Genomic DNA, 20,323 nt, shown 5'->3' with positions numbered 1-20,323 from the left:
ACAACCAGAGGTTTTGAAGACAGTCAGGGGTCTTGCAGACAGCCAGGGGTCTTGAAGACAACCAGAGGTCTTGAAGACAGTCAGGGGTCTTGCAGACAGCCAGGGGTCTTGAAGACAGCTAGAGGTCTTGAAAACAGCCATAGGTCTTGAAGACAGCCAGGGGTCTTGAAGACAGCCAAGGGTCTTGAAGACAGCTAGGGGTCTTGAAGACAGCCAGAGGTTTTGAAGACAGCCAGGGGTCTTGAAGACAGCCAGGGGTCTTGAAGACAGCTATGGGTCTTGAAAACAGCCAGGGATCTTGAAGACAGCTAGGGGTCTTAAAGACAGCCAGGGGTCTTGAAGACAGCCAGGGGTCTTGAAGACAGCCAAGGGTCTTGAAGACATCTAGGAGTCTTGAAAACAGCCAGGGGTCTTGAAGACAACCAGGGGTCTTGAATACAGCCAGAGATCTTGAAGACAACCAGGGGTCTTGAAGACAGTCAGGGGTCTTGAAGACAGATAAGAGTCTTGAAGACAGCCAGGGGTCTTGAAGACTGCCAGGGGTCTCGAAGACAGCCAGGGGTCTTAAAGACAGCCAGAGGTCTTGAAGACAACCAGGGGTATTGAAGACAGCCAGGGGTCTTGAAGACAGCCAGGGGTCTTAAAGACAGCCAGAGGTCTTGAAGACAACCAGGGGTATTGAAGACAGCCAGGGGTCTTAAAGACAGCCAGATTTCTTGAAGATAGCCAGGGGTCTTGAAGACAGCCAGGGGTCTTGAAGACAGCCAGGGGTCTTGAAGACAGCCAGGGGTCTTGAAGACAGCCAGGGGTCTCGAAGATAGCCATAGGTCTTGAAAACAGCCAGAAGGTCTTAAAGACAGCCAGGGGTCTTGAAGACAGCAAGGGGTCTTGAAGACAGCCAGAGGTCTTGAAGACAGCCAGGGGTCTTGAAGACAACCAGGGGTCTTGAAGACAGCCAGGGGTCTTGAAGACAGCCAGGGGTCTTGAAGACAACCAGGGGTCTTGAAGACAGCCAGGGGTCTTGAAGACAGTCAGGGGTCTTGAAGACAGCCAGGGGTCTTGAAGACAGCCAGGGGTCTTGAAGACAACCAGGGGTCTTGAAGACAGCCAGGGGTCTTGAAGACAGCCAGGGGTCTTGAAGACAGTCAGGGGTCTTGAAGACAGCCAGGGGTCTTGAAGACAGCCAGGGGTCTTGAAGACAGCCAGGGGTCTTGAAGACAACCAGGGGTCTTGAAGACAGCCAGGGGTCTTGAAGACAGTCAAGGGTCTTGAAGACAGCCAGGGGTCTTGAAGACAGCCAAGGGTCTTGAAGACAACCAGGGGTTTTGAAGACAGCCAGGGGTCTTGAAGACAGCCAGGGGTCTTGAAGACAGCCAGGGGTCTTGAAGACAGCCAGGGGTCTTGAAGACAGTCCAGGGGTCTTGCAGACAGCCAGGGGTCTTGAAGACAGCCAGGGGTCTTGAAGACAGCCAGGGGTCTTGAAGATAGCCAGGGGTCTTGAAGACAGCCAGGGGTCTTGAAGACAGCCAGGGGTCTTGAAGACAGCCAGGGGTCTTGAAGACAGTCCAGGGGTCTTGCAGACAGCCAGGGGTCTTGAAGACAGCCAGGGGTCTACTGGTAATCCATCTTATGTATGCTGGGAGGCAGCTGAACAGTCTCCACTTCCAAAGAAATAACATCTTGGATTATTTTGGTAGTGTCCCATAGCTGGGTTGGTAGCTCATTTAGTTAACACATTGAGGTCCATGGTTCGATCCCTGTTACGGGTAGAAACATTTGGGCGTGCATCTTGGGGGATAAAATCAAAATAATTTGCCAGAAATACTGTGCATAACCAGAGGTTTTTCATATAGTGTGTCATTGATATCAGCTATGGTATGTATAAGTTGCATCATGTATTTGTAATAATAATAATAATAATAATAATAATAATAATAATAATAATAATAATAATAATAATAGTAACAACAGCAATAATAATAATAATAATAATAATAATAATAATAATAATAATAATAATAATAATAATAATAATAATTAATATTGATATTATTATTATTATTATTATTATTATTATTATTATTATTATTATTATTATTATTATTATTATTATTATTATTACTATTATTATTATTATTATTATTATTATTATTATTATTATTATTATTATTATTATTATTATTATCATCTAAATTTATCATATATTAATCTCCAAGACTTTGTTTGAGCAGAGTACCAAGAAAAACGTTACTACTCTAAATGACTTTGTAAGAACTAGACCCAAGTGACGCCAAAGGAAATAAGCCAAGCAGTGTGATAACCTGACTTTATTGGGTTATCCTGGGTTACTGACTCTCAGGGTTAATAATACCAGCAAAAAGTTCCGTACACACAATGGATATATAGGGTTGTTCTGGGTTACTAAGCCACATAGTTAATATTCCTATTGAAAAGTTCGGCTTAGTCTTGCATGTCTGAGCTGCTAGACACTGTGCCGCTATACGAGCACTATGCCTCTCTATACAGGCACTGTTCCTTTATATATAGGCACTGTGCCTATATATACAGGCACTGTGCCTCTATACAGGCACTGTGCCTCTATACAGGCACTGTGCCTCTCTATATAGACACTGGGTCTCTCTATACAGGCTTTGTGCCTTTGTATACAGGCACTTACATCGTTAGAGACGACCTAAGGGTCACAAGGAAGACTAAACAACACTTCATGGCTTTTCTGGGTCATCCTGGGTTATTAACATTCCATGGTTAATGAATTCTAATAAAATAATCGCCATTGCGACAATTTCACATACAATAACACAAATTCATGAGTTAGCCCTACAAAATTTAAACCATTTTTTATGATAATTTTTGTTGGTAAACTCGTACATTTTTTAATTGAAACACACTCTTGTTTAGTTTTCTTATTAGTTTAGTCTCTTGTCTTATACCTCATCTTTATTCATTTTCACTAATCTATAAATAAGGGTTTATAAGAGTTAATGATGAATAATGATAATGTCTAAGTGTATATACACTGAGACGCATACACCTATTGACATACACATGGTGGAGGCAAGAACCATACATAGCTTCAAGATGAGGTATGATAAAGCTCATGGAGCAGGGTGAGTGAGGACCTAGTAGCACTCAGTGAAGAGGCGGGGCCAGGAGCTGAGTATCGACCCCTGTACCCACAATTAGGTGAGTACAATTAGGTGAGTACCTCTCAGTGGATATACAGCGAGAGATACACTTCTTAGTGTATATACACTGATAGATATGCACCTGTCAGTGTATATACAGTTAGAGACATACACCTGTCAGTGTATATACACTGAGAGACACACACCTGTCAGTGTATATGCAATGAGAGACATACACCTCGGGGTCAGGAGCTGAGTCTCGACCCCTGCTACCACAATTAGTTGAGTACCTCTCAGTTGATCCACCTCAAACCGTTCGCATTGTCTTCAAGAATATTTTTTTATTTTTTATATTTTATTCAAAACCAATGTGTACAACTTACATAGCATCACATATATATTATCCATCAACCCATGCAACCACACACATAGGTAATTGAGACACTTATGCACCGACATGTAAATGGGAATCTTTATTCCAGGAAACGTTTCGCCACACAGTGGCTTCATCAGTCCAAGCTACAAAGTACCCCAGACACCAATCAAACCCAGCCCCTCCCACTCAATTTGGTCTCTTCTTAAAGTAAGGAGAGGAAGACTGTTCCAGTATGAGGTAATCAGTCCCTCAACCTGGAGTCCTTCGATGTGTTCAGTCCATCAATCTTGTAGAATGTACAGCATAGGTTGTTGTTAAAGATTCGCCGGTATTTTCCCGGCCCGGGCCCTTCCAAGTGGTGGCCCGGCACTGGCTCCCTGTCTAGGGAGTGTCTGAGACCTAAGTCTCCCATGGGAGGAGGCACAAGTACCCCCCTCATCTTGTAAGGTACAAACTCGGGCTCTGGCACCAACCATGCCCTAGAAGGGCAATGCATGGTGTCGATCGTGCTAGCGCTGTGCTCTCCTGTGTGGAGTGTCGTGTGTTGGTGTTCATTTTCATTCATGTTGATTCGCAGGTCCTTCTGGCCCAGGTCTTCTCCAGATGGTGACCCGGCAGTGGCCCCCCGGGTGGGGGGTGACGATAATCATCTTTCTTCTTTCTTGGCCCTCCGGTTGGAGGATGTCGTCTTCTTCTATCTTGCGCTGACTTCCCCAAAGAGAAGCGCAGTCGGGCAGAGGCAGCAGTTACAGGGTTGATTGGAGCCACACCCCAGCTTTAGCGGACAGCAAAGTGCTGGGTGAATGGTCATGGATAGTCGTGCTAGACGAGGGTACCGTCTTCAAGGTCCCTATTCTGAAGCATCCTGAATTTTCTCTTTGAGGTGTACTTGACTTCCACAAGGTGTTGGGTGTTGGCAGTGAGTAGTCTGGTCATGTCTTCAGTGGTGTATGTAGCAGTTTGGTCGTAGGTATACTTGACTGTTCCGTCCTGGAGGTGATGATGGATTTCTGAAGACAGCATTGTGTTCTTATACTCCTTGGTTGTGTAGAAGTATACACCCTTCAGATATCGGACCCGTTGTGGTGCAGCAGTGTCAGTGACAGTGGCACCGTGAGGTGCATCCGCAGTGTCTTGTGTTTTTGCTTTCTTGGCTGGTGGCTGAACTGGTGAAGGCGAGATTTCCGACTGGTCAGTTGCTCTAGCAGTGGATGAAAGCGGTAGTGGACTCTCATTGGTGGGTTTTGCCGACGTCTCAGAGGTCTCTGATTGGTCCATCTCTGTGTCTAGTGGAGGTTGTGACAGCGGTGGAGCAGCGGTGATGCTGGTAATATTTGCAGTAGATTTTAGGATCTCAGTGGAAGGTGGTGATGCAGGGAATGTGAGGCCAGGCATATTATTTAGTTTGAAAAGTTCATTGATGGTGGTGTTGAAGGAACCAGGCTCAGCTGCATTCTGTACATGAGCATACATAATGCAACAAAGAATCTTGGTGGAGTCGGCAGTAGGTGCTGGCAGGGAAGTGGTGGGAGCAGCTTGCGTGGCATGTAGTATCTTGGTAGTGTCTGCTTGAAGCTTGGCGATAGCAGAATATGTGGTTGCTTGTGGGTTGGGTTTCTTTTGTTGTTGTTGTTTCTTGAGTATGTCTCTTCTGGTAGGGCACCTGGCAGCAAGAGTATGGTGGTCATTCTTGCAGTTCAAGCATTTAGGTGGTGAAGCAGTAGTGCAATTCTTGAAGTCATGACCCTCACGGCCACAGGTGGAGCAGAACTTCTTGTCCTTGGTAGGACAATCATTTGTGGTGTGTAAGTATGAGTAACAATTATAGCACTGTGAGATATGTTGGAATTTCTCTGCTTCGATGAAGGCTGGGTTGATGTGGAAGTAGTGAATAGCCAGGCCCTCAGCGAGAGCTCTGGCTGCCATGTTGACGTCACTGAAGGTGACCTTCAGCATGGATGAAGCATTGGGTATTTTAGTAATGAAGTCCACCTTGGCCCAAGGGTTCTTTGCTTCGATAGATGACTTGATTTCTTCAGTGGCCTGTACAGTGATAAGGTTGTCGAGTCGCTTGAGGAACACAGTTCTCCTGGCCCTCAGTGCTGGGGAAGTCAAGACAAGAAATCCCTGGTCTCGTAGAGTGGTAGTAGCAGTGGTGGTAAGTAGTTTCTCAGCCTCTGTGTCGTCTGTACAGACGACAACAAAGGCCTCTTTGAGCGATAAAATCGCATTACATTTGACTTGCAGCCTGCCACTAACGACAGCTGCAAGTGCTAGTTTGGACGACTCATTGGTTGTGCCACTCGCTGGTTTGATCTTTACTCTGTTAGAGTAATGCATCGTGAGAGCTGATGACTGTGATGTGCTGTACGGACTGTTGGCTCATGAATGTGTACAGCATAGGTTGTTGTTGTTAAAGATTCGCCGGTATTTTCCCGGCCCGGGCCCTTCCAAGTGGTGGCCCGGCACTGGCTCCCTGTCTAGGGAGTGTCTGAGACCTAAGTCTCCCATGGGAGGAGGCACAAGTACCCCCCTCATCTTGTAAGGTACAAACTCGGGCTCTGGCACCAACCATGCCCTAGAAGGGCAATGCATGGTGTCGATCGTGCTAGCGCTGTGCTCTCCTGTGTGGAGTGTCGTGTGTTGGTGTTCATTTTCATTCATGTTGATTCGCAGGTCCTTCTGGCCCAGGTCTTCTCCAGATGGTGACCCGGCAGTGGCCCCCCGGGTGGGGGGTGACGATAATCATCTTTCTTCTTTCTTGGCCCTCCGGTTGGAGGATGTCGTCTTCTTCTATCTTGCGCTGACTTCCCCAAAGAGAAGCGCAGTCGGGCAGAGGCAGCAGTTACAGGGTTGATTGGAGCCACACCCCAGCTTTAGCGGACAGCAAAGTGCTGGGTGAATGGTCATGGATAGTCGTGCTAGACGAGGGTACCGTCTTCAAGGTCCCTATTCTGAAGCATCCTGAATTTCCTCTTTGAGGTGTACTTGACTTCCACAAGGTGTTGGGTGTTGGCAGTGAGTAGTCTGGTCATGTCTTCAGTGGTGTATGTAGCAGTTTGGTCGTAGGTATACTTGACTGTTCCGTCCTGGAGGTGATGATGGATTTCTGAAGACAGCATTGTGTTCTTATACTCCTTGGTTGTGTAGAAGTATACACCCTTCAGATATCGGACCCGTTGTGGTGCAGCAGTGTCAGTGACAGTGGCACCGTGAGGTGCATCCGCAGTGTCTTGTGTTTTTGCTTTCTTGGCTGGTGGCTGAACTGGTGAAGGCGAGATTTCCGACTGGTCAGTTGCTCTAGCAGTGGATGAAAGCGGTAGTGGACTCTCATTGGTGGGTTTTGCCGACGTCTCAGAGGTCTCTGATTGGTCCATCTCTGTGTCTAGTGGAGGTTGTGACAGCGGTGGAGCAGCGGTGATGCTGGTAATATTTGCAGTAGATTTTAGGATCTCAGTGGAAGGTGGTGATGCAGGGAATGTGAGGCCAGGCATATTATTTAGTTTGAAAAGTTCATTGATGGTGGTGTTGAAGGAACCAGGCTCAGCTGCATTCTGTACATGAGCATACATAATGCAACAAAGAATCTTGGTGGAGTCGGCAGTAGGTGCTGGCAGGGAAGTGGTGGGAGCAGCTTGCGTGGCATGTAGTATCTTGGTAGTGTCTGCTTGAAGCTTGGCGATAGCAGAATATGTGGTTGCTTGTGGGTTGGGTTTCTTTTGTTGTTGTTGTTTCTTGAGTATGTCTCTTCTGGTAGGGCACCTGGCAGCAAGAGTATGGTGGTCATTCTTGCAGTTCAAGCATTTAGGTGGTGAAGCAGTAGTGCAATTCTTGAAGTCATGACCCTCACGGCCACAGGTGGAGCAGAACTTCTTGTCCTTGGTAGGACAATCATTTGTGGTGTGTAAGTATGAGTAACAATTATAGCACTGTGAGATATGTTGGAATTTCTCTGCTTCGATGAAGGCTGGGTTGATGTGGAAGTAGTGAATAGCCAGGCCCTCAGCGAGAGCTCTGGCTGCCATGTTGACGTCACTGAAGGTGACCTTCAGCATGGATGAAGCATTGGGTATTTTAGTAATGAAGTCCACCTTGGCCCAAGGGTTCTTTGCTTCGATAGATGACTTGATTTCTTCAGTGGCCTGTACAGTGATAAGGTTGTCGAGTCGCTTGAGGAACACAGTTCTCCTGGCCCTCAGTGCTGGGGAAGTCAAGACAAGAAATCCCTGGTCTCGTAGAGTGGTAGTAGCAGTGGTGGTAAGTAGTTTCTCAGCCTCTGTGTCGTCTGTACAGACGACAACAAAGGCCTCTTTGAGCGATAAAATCGCATTACATTTGACTTGCAGCCTGCCACTAACGACAGCTGCAAGTGCTAGTTTGGACGACTCATTGGTTGTGCCACTCGCTGGTTTGATCTTTACTCTGTTAGGGTAATGCATCGTGAGTAAGCATAGGGCCGTAGACGTGGCTTATATACTGTAGTGAGGTGAGGTGAAGCAGGCGGAGGCGGGGTCATAGTGGTACCATCCACTAGTCGAAGTAGGTCTTCGTCCAAAGGTTGAACAAGTGTTGAAGAATTCTTTGTAACAAGATCCCATGATGCTGCAGTGACTGACAGTTGTGATGAATGGTTTGAAAAACCGACAAGTTGAAGATTGAGACACTTATGCAGCATATGGGAATCTTTATTCAAGAAACGTTTCGCCACACAGTGGCTTCATCCATCACACAGTTATGGTGGTACCTGGTGGATGGTGGACAGCCAGAGTTGGTTCTGTCAGGGAAGGATATGTCCGGTGTCTTAGATCAAAAACCCTTCACCTGATTCAAGAGGACTTCGCCTGATTCAAAGGGACTTCACCTGATTCAAGAGGATTTCACTTGATTCAGGGGGACTTCACCCGATTTAAGAGGACTTCACCTGATTCAGGAATCCTTCATCATGAAGGTACTTGTGTTCATTGGATATATACACTGTGAGATGTATGTCTCTCACTGTATATACACTGAGAGGTGTATGTCTCTCAGTGTATATACACTGGTAGTTTACGTTAATCAGTATTTTAGGTATTAAAGTATTCTTGACTGGTGGTGTACAGGTGACATGCAGCCTTAATGACCCTCGTGTAGTAGATAGACTTTAAACCCCATTAACCAATAAATTATGCTCTCATACCCTTTTATATTTTTCCTTGATGAATAAGACACATGTGCAACACATTTTTATCTTTATTTACGAAATGTTTCGCCCACTTAGCAGGTTTCTTCAGTCGACTACTGATCTGGGTATTTTTTCGAGTTCTTTCCGTTAATAAAAGTGTATATTTACTTTTGTTGAGATATATTGCCATACCTTCAACACAGACATGTCAATAACGTCCTGGGCACGCACAGGACACTTGGGGTAGAGAAGTGAACAGTTTCCAATAGGTGAGGTGAAGCCCTGACGTGCAGCTGACATGTACCTCCACATGAGAGAGTCGTTAGTCATGCTGACCGGCCCGTTAACAAGTCTGTGGATATAAGATGAGAACTTAAGAAAGGAGCAACACTGCAGCAGGCCTACTGGGCCATACTAAACAGTTCCTTCTCAAGCCCAAATATTTGCCCAACCCATTATCAATGTTACCCAAGAAATAGGCCTAACCCTATTATGAAAGTTAAGACACATGTGCAACATCTGGGTATCTTTATTGTAGACGTTTCGCCATCCAGTGCCTTTATCGTCTACATTAAAGATGTGTACGAATGGTATATAATACCGACAAGATGAGATTAAGACACATGTGCAACATCTGGATATCTTTATTGTAGACGTTTCGCCATCCAGTGGCTTTATCAATACAAATTCTAGGACATAACTTGAAGACAGTAGAACTATGTACAGAAAATGAGGTAATCAGTCCCTCAACCTAGGAGTAGGTGCGAAGAGCACCATAGTCGTGGAGATTCTGAAGCAGAAGAAAGGAGCCTGGCGCTTATATAGTAACGTCAGGTGTAGCAGACGAGGGCATATTCACTGGTAGGCGGGATTCCCCAGTGGAAGTAGGTCCTTCCCAAAGAGATGGGTTAGTTGTAGTAGTAGTTGTCGTAGTCGTGAAGCTTGATAAAGCTCCTGGAGAGCGAAACGTTGCCACAATAAATGTCACATTAGTTGCACTTGTGTCCTTTTACTTTACATATTGTCGGTAATTCTACCAACTTTATTACATACCCAGATGTTGCACATGTGTCTTACTCTCATCTTGTCGGTATTATATACCATTCGTACACAATTCATGCACAATTTCTGTTGAGGAAACTATAGCATAAATTTATTAAAAAGGGCACCGATTCTATGTTAAGTTATTTAAACTATGAATAAATGGTTAAGATAATTCACAAGTTGATATATGAGACACATGTGCCATATTTGGTGTCTTTATTGTGGGAACTTTTCTCCAGCCAGTGACTTCCTCAGTCCAGTGAAGAAAAAAGTAGAATAAGAGGAGCTTAAGGTAATCAGTCCATCAGTCTTGATGGATTGAACAGTGTCTGATGGGCAAGAAAGTGTCAGTATCTGATGGGCAAGAAAGTGTCAGTATCTGACGGGCAAGAAAGTGTAAGTACCTGATGGGCAAGAAAGTGTCAGTATCTGATGGGCAAAAAAGTGTCAGTATCTGATGGGCAAGAAAGTGTAAGTACCTGATGACAAGAAAGTGTCAGTACCTGAAAGGCAAGAAAGTGTAAGTACCTGATGGGCAAGAGAGGGTAAGTATCTGATGGACAAGAAAGTGTCAGTACATGATGGGCGAGAAAGTGTAAGTACCTGATGGGCAAGAAAGTGTCAGTATCTGATGGACAAGAGAGTGTCAGTATCTGATTGGCGAGAAAGTGTAAGTACCTGATGGGGAAGAAAGTGTCAGTACTTGATGGGCAAGAAAGTGTCAGTATCTGATGGACAAGAGAGTGTAAGTATCTGATGGGCAAGAAAGAGTCAGTACCTGATGGGCGAGAAAGTGTAAGCACCTGATGGGCAAGAAAGTGTCAGTATCTGATGGACAAGAGAGTGTCAGTATCTGATGGGCGAGAAAGTGTAAGTACCTGATGGACAAGAAAGTGTCAGTACCCGATGGGCAAGAAAGTGTCAGTATCTGATGGACAAGAAAGAGTCAGTACCTGATGGGCGAGAAAGTGTAAGCACCTGATGGGCAAGAAAGTGTCAGTGTCTGATGGACAAGAGAGTGTCAGTATCTGATGGGCGAGAAAGTGTAAGTACCTGATGGACAAGAAAGTGTCAGTACCCGATGGGCAAGAAAGTGTCAGTATCTGATGGACAAGAGAGTGTCAGTACCTGATGGGCAAGAGTGTGTCAGTATCTGATGGGCAAGAGAGTGCCAGTATCTGATGGGCAAGAAAGTGTCAGTACCTGATGGGCAAGAAAGTGTAAGTACCTGATGGACAAGAGAGTGTCAGTGCCTGATGGGCAAGAGTGTGTCAGTATCTGATGGGCAAGAGAGTGTCAGTATCTGATGGGCAAGAAAGTGTCAGTACCTGATGGGCAAGCGAGTGTCACTATCTGATGGGCAAGAAAGTGTCAGTACCTGATGGGCAAGCGAGTGTCACTATCTGATGGGCAAGAAAGTGTCAGTACCTGATGGGCAAGAGAGAGTCAGTATCTTGTGTTACGGCGATCATCTCACCTGAGTTCCTTCATAAAGACCTGGCTGACAGGCAGGAAAGTGTCAGGATCAGCTGTCAGCTCACAGATCAGTCTCTCCTGACACGACAGCACCGGCAGCTGTCAGGAAGCAACATTGACCATCAAACAATATAAATTTACAGAGATTTACATTAATTTCTTTTAGTACTATCAACATTCATCCACACACTTGCGTGCACCCAACAGTAACAGCCTGGTAGATCAAGCCCTGATGAACATACTGGAGTGAAAAAATATCGTTGGAGTTTACCTGGAGAGAGTTCCGGGGGTCAACGCCCCCGCGGCCCGGTCTGAGACCAGGCCTCCTGGTGGATCAGAGCCTGATCAGCCAGGCTGTTGCTGCTGGCTGCACGCAAACCAACATACGAGCCACAGCCCGGCTGATCCGGAACTGACTTTAGGTGCTTGTCCAGTGCCAGCTTGAAGACTGCCAGGGGTCTGTTGGTAATCCCCCTTATGTGTGCTGGGAGGCAGTTGAACAGTCTCGGGCCCCTGACACTTATTGTATGGTCTCTTAACGTGCTAGTGACACCCCTGCTTTTCATTGGGGGGATGGTGCATCGTCTGCCAAGTCTTTTGCTTTCGTAGTGGGTGATTTTCGTGTGCAAGTTCGGTACTAGTCCCTCTAGGATTTTCCAGGTGTATATAATCATGTATCTCTCCCTCCTGCGTTCCAGGGAATACAGGTTTAGGAACCTCAAGCGCTCCCAATAATTGAGGTGTTTTATCTCCGTTATGCGCGCCGTGAAAGTTCTCTGTACATTTTCTAGGTCGGCAATTTCACCTGCCTTGAAAGGTGCTGTTAGTGTGCAGCAATATTCCAGCCTAGATAGAACAAGTGACCTGAAGAGTGTCATCATGGGCTTGGCCTCCCTAGTTTTGAAGGTTCTCATTATCCATCCTGTCATTTTTCTAGCAGATGCGATTGATACAGTGTTATGGTCCTTGAAGGTGAGATCCTCCGACATGATCACTCCCAGGTCTTTGACGTTGGTGTTTCGCTCTATTTTGTGGCCAGAATTTGTTTTGTACTCTGATGAAGATTTAATTTCCTCATGTTTACCATATCTGAGTAATTGAAATTTCTCATCGTTGAACTTCATATTGTTTTCTGCAGCCCACTGAAAGATTTGGTTGATGTCTGCCTGGAGCTTTGCAGTGTCTGCAATGGAAGACACTGTCATGCAGATTCGGGTGTCATCTGCAAAGGAAGACACGGTGCTGTGGCTGACATCCTTGTCTATGTCGGATATAAGGATGAGGAACAAGATGGGAGCGAGTACTGTGCCTTGTGGAACAGAGCTTTTCACCGTAGCTGCCTCGGACTTTACTCTGTTGACGACTACTCTCTGTGTTCTGTTAGTGAGGAAATTATAGATCCATCGACCGACTTTTCCTGTTATTCCTTTAGCACGCATTTTGTGCGCTATTACGCCATGGTCACACTTGTCGAAGGCTTTTGCAAAGTCTGTATATATTACATCTGCATTCTTTTTGTCTTCTAGTGCATTTAGGACCTTGTCGTAGTGGTCCAATAGTTGAGACAGACAGGAGCGACCTGTTCTAAACCCATGTTGCCCTGGGTTGTGTAACTGATGGGTTTCTAGATGCGTGGTGATCTTGCTTCTTAGGACCCTTTCAAAGATTTTTATGATATGGGATGTTAGTGCTATTGGTCTGTAGTTCTTTGCTGTTGCTTTACTGCCCCCTTTGTGGAGTGGGGCTATGTCTGTTGTTTTTAGTAACTGTGGGACGACCCCCGTGTCCATGCTCCCTCTCCATAGGATGGAAAAGGCTCGTGATAGGGGCTTCTTGCAGTTCTTGATGAACACAGAGTTCCATGAGTCTGGCCCTGGGGCAGAGTGCATGGGCATGTCATTTATCGCCTGTTCGAAGTCATTTGGCGTCAGGATAACATCGGATAGGCTTGTGTTAATCAAATTTTGTGGCTCTCTCATAAAAAATTCATTTTGATCTTCGACTCTCAGTCTGGTTAGCGGCTTGCTAAAAACTGAGTCATATTGGGACTTGAGTAGCTCACTCATTTCCTTGTTGTCATCTGTGTAGGACCCATCTTGTTTAAGTAGGGGCCCAATACTGGACGTTGTTCTCGATTTTGATTTGGCATAGGAGAAGAAATACTTTGGGTTTCTTTCGATTTCATTTATGGCTTTTAGTTCTTCCCGCGATTCCTGACTCCTAAAGGATTCTTTTAGCTTAAGTTCGATGCTTGCTATTTCTCTGACCAGTGTCTCCCTACGCATTTCAGATATATTGACCTCTTTTAGCCGCTCTGTTATTCTTTTCCGTCGCCTGTAAAGGGAGCGCCTGTCTCTTTCTGTTTTACATCTACTCCTCCTTTTTCTTAGAGGAATAAGCCTTGTGCATACATCGAGTGCTACCGAGTTAATCTGTTCTAGGCATAAGTTGGGGTCTGTGTTGCTTAGTATATCTTCCCAGCTTATATCGGTTAGGACTTGGTTTACTTGGTCCCACTTTATGTTTTTGTTATTGAAGTTGAATTTGGTGAATGCTCCCTCGTGACTAATCTCATTATGTCGGTCTGGGGCTCCGCGCATACATGACTGAACCTCAATTATGTTGTGATCTGAGTATATTGTTTTTGATATGGTGATATTTCTTATCAGATCATCATTGTTAGTGAAGATGAGGTCTAGTGTATTCTCCAGTCTAGTAGGCTCTATTATTTGCTGGTTTAAATTGAATTTTGTGCAGAGATTTAAAAGCTCGCGTGAGTGTGAGTTTTCATCAGAGCTGCCTCCTGGTGTTATTACTGCAACAATATTATTTGCTATATTCCTCCATTTTAGGTGCCTTAAGTTGAAATCCCCCAGGAGCAAGATGTTGGGTGCAGGAGCTGGAAGGTTTTCCAGACAGTGGTCAATTTTTAACAGCTGTTCCTGGAATTGCTGGGATGTTGCATCCGGAGGCTTGTAGACTATCACAATGACTAGGTTTTGGTTCTCGACCTTTACTGCTAAAACTTCCACTACATCATTTGAGGCATTTAGCAGTTCTGTGCAAACAAGTGACTCTGCAATGTACAGGCCAACCCCCCCCTTTTGCCTGTTCACTCTGTCACATCTGTATAGGTTGTAACCTGGGATCCATATTTCGTTGTCCAAGTGATCCTTTATGTGGGTCTCAGTGAAAGCCGCGAACATTGCCTTTGCCTCTGCAAGCAGTCCACGGATGAAAGGTATTTTGTTGTTTGTTGCTGGCTTTAGACCCTGTATATTTGCAAAGAAGAATGTTATCGGACTGGTGGTATTGTTGGTACTGGGGGGGGATTTTTTTTCCGGCATTAGTATCTGTATCTGTCGGTTTGGAGTGGAGGCCATCGACTGTGGTTCCACTCCAGGAATGACTGGATTTGGTGTACGATTTCTGCCATTTCCTGCCAGTTTTTTTTCCTTCCTGGCACTAAAAAACCTCTCCCTCTTGAGTGGCTGTGGCTACCCAGGTTTTCCCATGGCCTGGATGTTTTGTATCTTTTTGTCCCCTTTAGATGGTATGCCTGGCAATTTAAGTTATAGCACAGTCTTTCCTGTACTGAAGAGGTACACAGTTCAGGGTGAAAAAGCTTACAGGAAGGGAGTTTGCATTTTCCTGTTGTCATATGGGCATGGCATTTCCTAGGGTGGTCATAGTTGCACGTCCCATCTGTTTTTCCAGATTTCCCATGCCAGCAGATACCGAGTGCATAGTATGTGCACAGGCTTGGTTTCCGTTTGCCTTGGGTTTCTGTGTCTGTATTCCCTGTTGGTGCATGTTTCCCTGTCTTACTTCTATCCTCCCTAGCACCAACAATGGAGCTCCCACCATTTGTTTTTGGTAATATATCCTCACTATTGCTAGTGGAGTCCTCTTGTTTGCTATTTCCTGCGGTATTTCTAGTTTGCAATATTGGTTTTATCTTATCTTTGACTACACTTGTTTCCCTACTATGGCTCCTGTCCCCTATGCGGTCATTCATATGTATTCCTTCCTGCGTATAATTCCCGACTACCTGGACAAAATCTCCAGCTTCACCATTACTGTCTCCCAGGACAGCATCTCCAGCTTCCCCATTACTGTCTCCCAGGACAGCATCTCCAGCTTCACCATTACTGTCTCCCAGGACAGCACCTCCAGCTTCACCATTACTGTCTCCCAGGACAGCACCTCCAGCTTCCCCATTACTGTCTCCCAGGACAGCACTATCAGCCCCCCATTTACTGACTACCAGGACATCATCTCCAGCCTTACAGTTTCTGACTACATGGCCAGTATCAAGGGCAGTACCATTCAGCCCGGACTTTTTATGTTCCCATCTGTTGTAGAAAGCTTCCAGGTTTTCTATGAAAGCAGCTTTGATGTTGACCTCTTTTAATACCCTTGTGATTTTAGTCCACAGATTTATCTCATTTGGGCATACCCAAAAACACTTCCCTGTTTTAATACTGCTTGTAGCTAGTTCTTGGATATCTGCACAAGGGGCGTGACACCAATTTCCACAGAAATGACAATTTATGCATGTGGAAGCCCGTTTGTTTGACTGACCACAGACTACACACAGCTTCATAATGATTTGAATGGTTGATTTACTGCAATTCTACTAGCAACCTCTTGAATATTCTATTAATAACCTGCTAGGTGGTGCACAACGAAACCGTTTGAAACCAGTCCAGGGTTCGGACCAGTCAAGGGTTCGGACCAGTCAAGGGTTTGGACCAGTCTATCTGATCTGATCAGTGGGTCACTTATTTAAACCATACTGGTCGGTGATTTGAGCTAACACATGAAGGATCTACTGGAAATTATCTACCCGAGTAATATGTGATTTGATTGATACAAAAGTATAACTTGCGTGTTGAAGAGCCGGTGACTGCTGGCACTCCTACAATGACGAACGGTCGAGCCTCCACCTTTGTTTATCAATCGCTGTATCTAGCTTCTCTATTTTTTTTTTTCCGTCTCCACCACAATAAATGCTATATTATCACTATAGTTGACTGGTGCAAATTTTGGAGGAAGGGCGCTTTTTCTGTAGTAATAATTGCTTCTCGTTGTGTATATTGCGACCGCTGGTAACTACAGGTTATATGAAATTCACAGTAACGTCTGGTATTTCAAGAAAAAGAAACTAATGAAAGTCACTCCACTTCACTAAGTACCATTATAATACTGGTTAGTTGCTACTACAACACTGTATTCTGCTATTCACTGGTATCACTAGATTATATGCGAGTACACTAGCAGGCCAGGAAGATTATTAAAAACAGCTGACCTGTGGTAAGTTTCTGGCGACTTCTGGCACCTGCCTCTATAGGCTTATCACTTCATTTACAAATTCACCTGTTTTCAAATGACACTTTAGCCTTTATCATCAATATACTAGGGAGCCACTGTAGTATACACTATACACTATGTATACTCAATGCTTTCAGGGAGACTTTCTTTCCTCTGACACAAAGTTCAATATTATTATTTTTCCACACGGGACAGGCCTATGATTCCCCTCTGGCAGTAAACTCTGCTAGGAAGTGCACACTAATTCTCCTTTTTTTACTCAGTATATAATGTTTTCCGCCCAAGATTGGTTCCAGGCGCTAGAGGGATGTATCGTATAGGATTGATGACACAAATTAAAGTTCTAGCACGTAAGAGCGACCGTGAAAACACCAGAAAAACCGGGAGCACAACGAGGCACGCTGACACGCTATGTTTGCCTAGTAGTCACTAATCACCACCACCACCACAAACCACCACCACTAACCACCACCACCACTAACCACCACCACCACTAACCACCACCACTAACAACCACCACTAACCACCACCACTAACAACAACCACTAACTACCTGCAGGTGGTCAAAGTAGAGAAAGAGTCTGGTCAGAGCATCCTCGTACGCAGCATCCCACTCCAGATCTTCAGCCATCAGATCTTCTCCCATCAGGTTGCCCAGATGCAAGGACCGCCCATCAAAGTCTGAGTGATCAATGGTGGGCAGGATCAGAGAGAAGGGCATGTTGAGCATGAAACCTGAGGAAGGAACCAACATTCCCAAGTGGCATGAAAAATATTGGGTCAGTAATATTGTGTGTTCCTGGTGGGTTAATAACCCAGGATAACCCAGAGTAACCCAGGATAACCCAGGATAACCCAGGATAACCCAGGATAACCCAGGATAACCCAGGATAACCCAGGATAACCCATGATAACCCAGAATAACCCAGGATAACCCAGGATAACCCAGGATAACCCAGAATAACCCAGGATAACCCAGGATAACCCAGGATAACCCAGGATAACCCAAGATAACCCAGGATAACCCAGGATAACCCAGGATAACCCAGGATAACCCAGGATAACCCAGGATAACCCAGGATAACCCAGGATAACCTAAGAGAACCAAGGATAGCCTAGGAGAACCCAGGATAACCCAGGATAACCCAGGATAACCCAGAATAACCCAGGATAACCCAGGATAACCCAGGATAACCCAGGATAACCCAAGATAACCCAGGATAACCCAGGATAACCCAGGATAACCCAGGATAACCCAGGATAACCCAGGATAACCCAGGATAACCCAGGATAACCTAAGAGAACCAAGGATAGCCTAGGAGAACCCAGGATAGCCTAGGAGAACCCAGGATAGCTTTGGAGAACCCAGGATAACCCAGGATAACCTAAGAGAACCAAGGATAGCCTAGGAGAACCCAGGATAGCCTAGGAGAACCCAGGATAGCTTTGGAGAACCCGGGATAACCTAAGAGAACCAAGGATGGCCTTGGAGAATGCAGGATAGCCTATGAGAACCCAGGAGAGTTTAGGAGATCCGAGGATATCCTAGGATAACCCAGGATAGCCTAGGAGAACCCAGGAGAGTTCAGGAGAACCGAAGATATCCTAGGATAACCCAGGATAGCCTAGGAGAACCCAAGAGAGCCTAGGATAACCGAGGATATCCTAGGATAACCCAGGATAGCCTAGAAGAACCCAGGAGAGTCTAGGATAACCCAGGATAGCCTAGGGTAACTAATGATGAAGGATATCCTAGGATAACCCAGGATAAACAGGTAGTGTGGTGACATCCTGGAGGAGATAAGATAAGATAAGATAAGATTTCGTTCGGATTTTTAACCCCGGAGGGTTAGCCACCCAGGATAACCCAAGAAAGTCAGGGCGTCATCGAGGACTGTCTAACTTATTTCCATTGGGGTCCTTAATCTTGTCCCCCAGGATGCGACCCACACCAGTCGACTAACACCCAGGTACCTATTTGCTGCTAGGTGAACAGGACAACAGGTGTAAGGAAACGTGTCGAAATGTTTCCACCCGCCGGGAATCGAACCCGGGCCCTCCGTGTGTGAAGCGGGAGCTTTAGCCACCAGGCCACCTCCAGGATGCCACCCACAACAGTCTATTAATTCCTAATAATAATAATAATAATAATTATAATAATAATAATAATAATAATAATAATAATAATAATAATAATAATAATAATAATAATAATTATAATAATAATAATAATAATAATAATAATAATAATAATAATAATAATAATAATAATAATAATAATAATAATAATAATAATAATGTGTTTTTAAACATGTATATTATAATTATTATTTAAATCATTATCAATATCATGGGGAAGCTCTAAACACGTACGACTCAAGTAACAGCTAAGGAATGGGTAGCCCCGGTTCCTTGAATCAAGAACCCTACACCAGGATCAAGGTGATGGGTGGACTTACCTAGAGTGATGGGTAGACTTACCTATAGAAATGGGTAGGCTTACCTAGAGTGATGGGTGGACTTACCTAGAGCGATGGGTGGACTTACCTATAGTGATGGGTGGACTTACCTAGAGTGATGGGTGGACTTACCTAGGGTGATGGAAGGACTTACCAAGAGTGATGGGTAGACCTACCTAGAGTGATGGGTGGACTTACCTAGAATGACGGGTGCCGCAGTGTTGATAAAAGCAAATCGCTTATCTCTCTCACCCATCTCTCCAGACACCATCATCACCATCACCACCACCATCACCACCACCGTCACCATCACCTGCGTCATCACAGCTGGTCCCACGCACCTCATTATCTAGAAATGTGAGAAACACAGGTGGTAAAGAGTACACCATCTGGATATTACCTGGAGTTTTCCTGGAGAGAGTTCCGGGGGTCAACGCCCCCGCGGCCCGGTCTGTGACCAGGCCTCCTGGTGGATCAGAGCCTGATCAACCAGGCTATTGCTGCTGGCTGCAAGCAAACCAACGTACGAGCCACAGCCCGGCTGATCAGGAACCGACTTTAGGTGCTTGTCCAGTGCCAGCTTGAAGACTGCCAGGGGTCTGTTGGTAATCCCCCTTATGTATGCTGGGAGGCAGTTGAACAGTCTCGGGCCCCTGACACTTATTGTATGGTCTCTTAACGTGACACCCCTGCTTCTCATTGGGGGGATGTTGCATCGTCTGCCAAGTCTTTTGCTTTCGTAGTGAGTGATTTTCGTGTGCAAGTTCGGTACTAGTCCCTATAGAATTTTCCAGATGTATATAATCATGTATCTCTCCCGCCTGCGTTCCAGGGAATACAGTTTTAGGCACCTCAAGAGCTCCCAGTAATTGAGGTGTTTTATCTCCGTTATGCGCGCCGTGAAGGTTCTCTGTACATTTTCTAGGTCAGCAATTTCACCTGCCTTGAAAGGTGCTGTTAGTGTGCAGCAATATTCCAGCCTAGATAGAACAAGTGACCTGAAGAGTGTCATCATGGGCTTGGCATCCCTAGTTTTGAAGGTTCTCATTATCCATCCTGTCATTTTTCTAGCAGATGCGATTGATACAATGTTATGGTCCTTGAAGGTGAGATCCTCCGACATGATCACTCCCAGGTCTTTGACGTTGGTGTTTCGCTCTATTTTGTGGCCAGAATTTGTTTTGTACTCTGATGAAGATTTAATTTCCTCGTGTTTACCATATCTGAGTAATTGAAATTTCTCATCGTTGAACTTCATATTGTTTTCTGCAGCCTGGAGCCTTGCAGTGTCTGCAATGGAAGACACTGTCATGCAGATTCGGGTGTC

The 20,323-nt window shown here is 45.3% G+C and overlaps 1 protein-coding gene across 1 annotated transcript; it reads right to left on the bottom strand.

Moving 5' to 3' along the window:
• Nucleotides 1-8,262: 8,262 nt before the first annotated feature.
• Nucleotides 8,263-19,339, bottom strand: LOC128701958 (uncharacterized). The gene is made up of 4 exons (XM_053795942.2): nucleotides 19,195-19,339; nucleotides 17,091-17,272; nucleotides 11,205-11,302; nucleotides 8,263-9,035 (listed from the first exon to the last, which is right to left on the bottom strand). Exons 1-4 carry the CDS (start codon nucleotides 19,316-19,318, stop codon nucleotides 8,831-8,833), a joined length of 609 nt encoding a protein of 202 aa, XP_053651917.2. The 5' UTR covers nucleotides 19,319-19,339; the 3' UTR covers nucleotides 8,263-8,830.
• Between the last annotated feature and the right edge of the window lie 984 nt (nucleotides 19,340-20,323).

The sequence above is a fragment of the Cherax quadricarinatus genome, chromosome 77, assembly GCF_038502225.1.
Source record: "Cherax quadricarinatus isolate ZL_2023a chromosome 77, ASM3850222v1, whole genome shotgun sequence".
Lineage (NCBI taxonomy): Eukaryota > Metazoa > Arthropoda > Malacostraca > Decapoda > Parastacidae > Cherax > Cherax quadricarinatus.
Note: the sequence above shows the minus strand (reverse complement) of the source record. Positions and strands in the feature narration are given on the sequence as shown.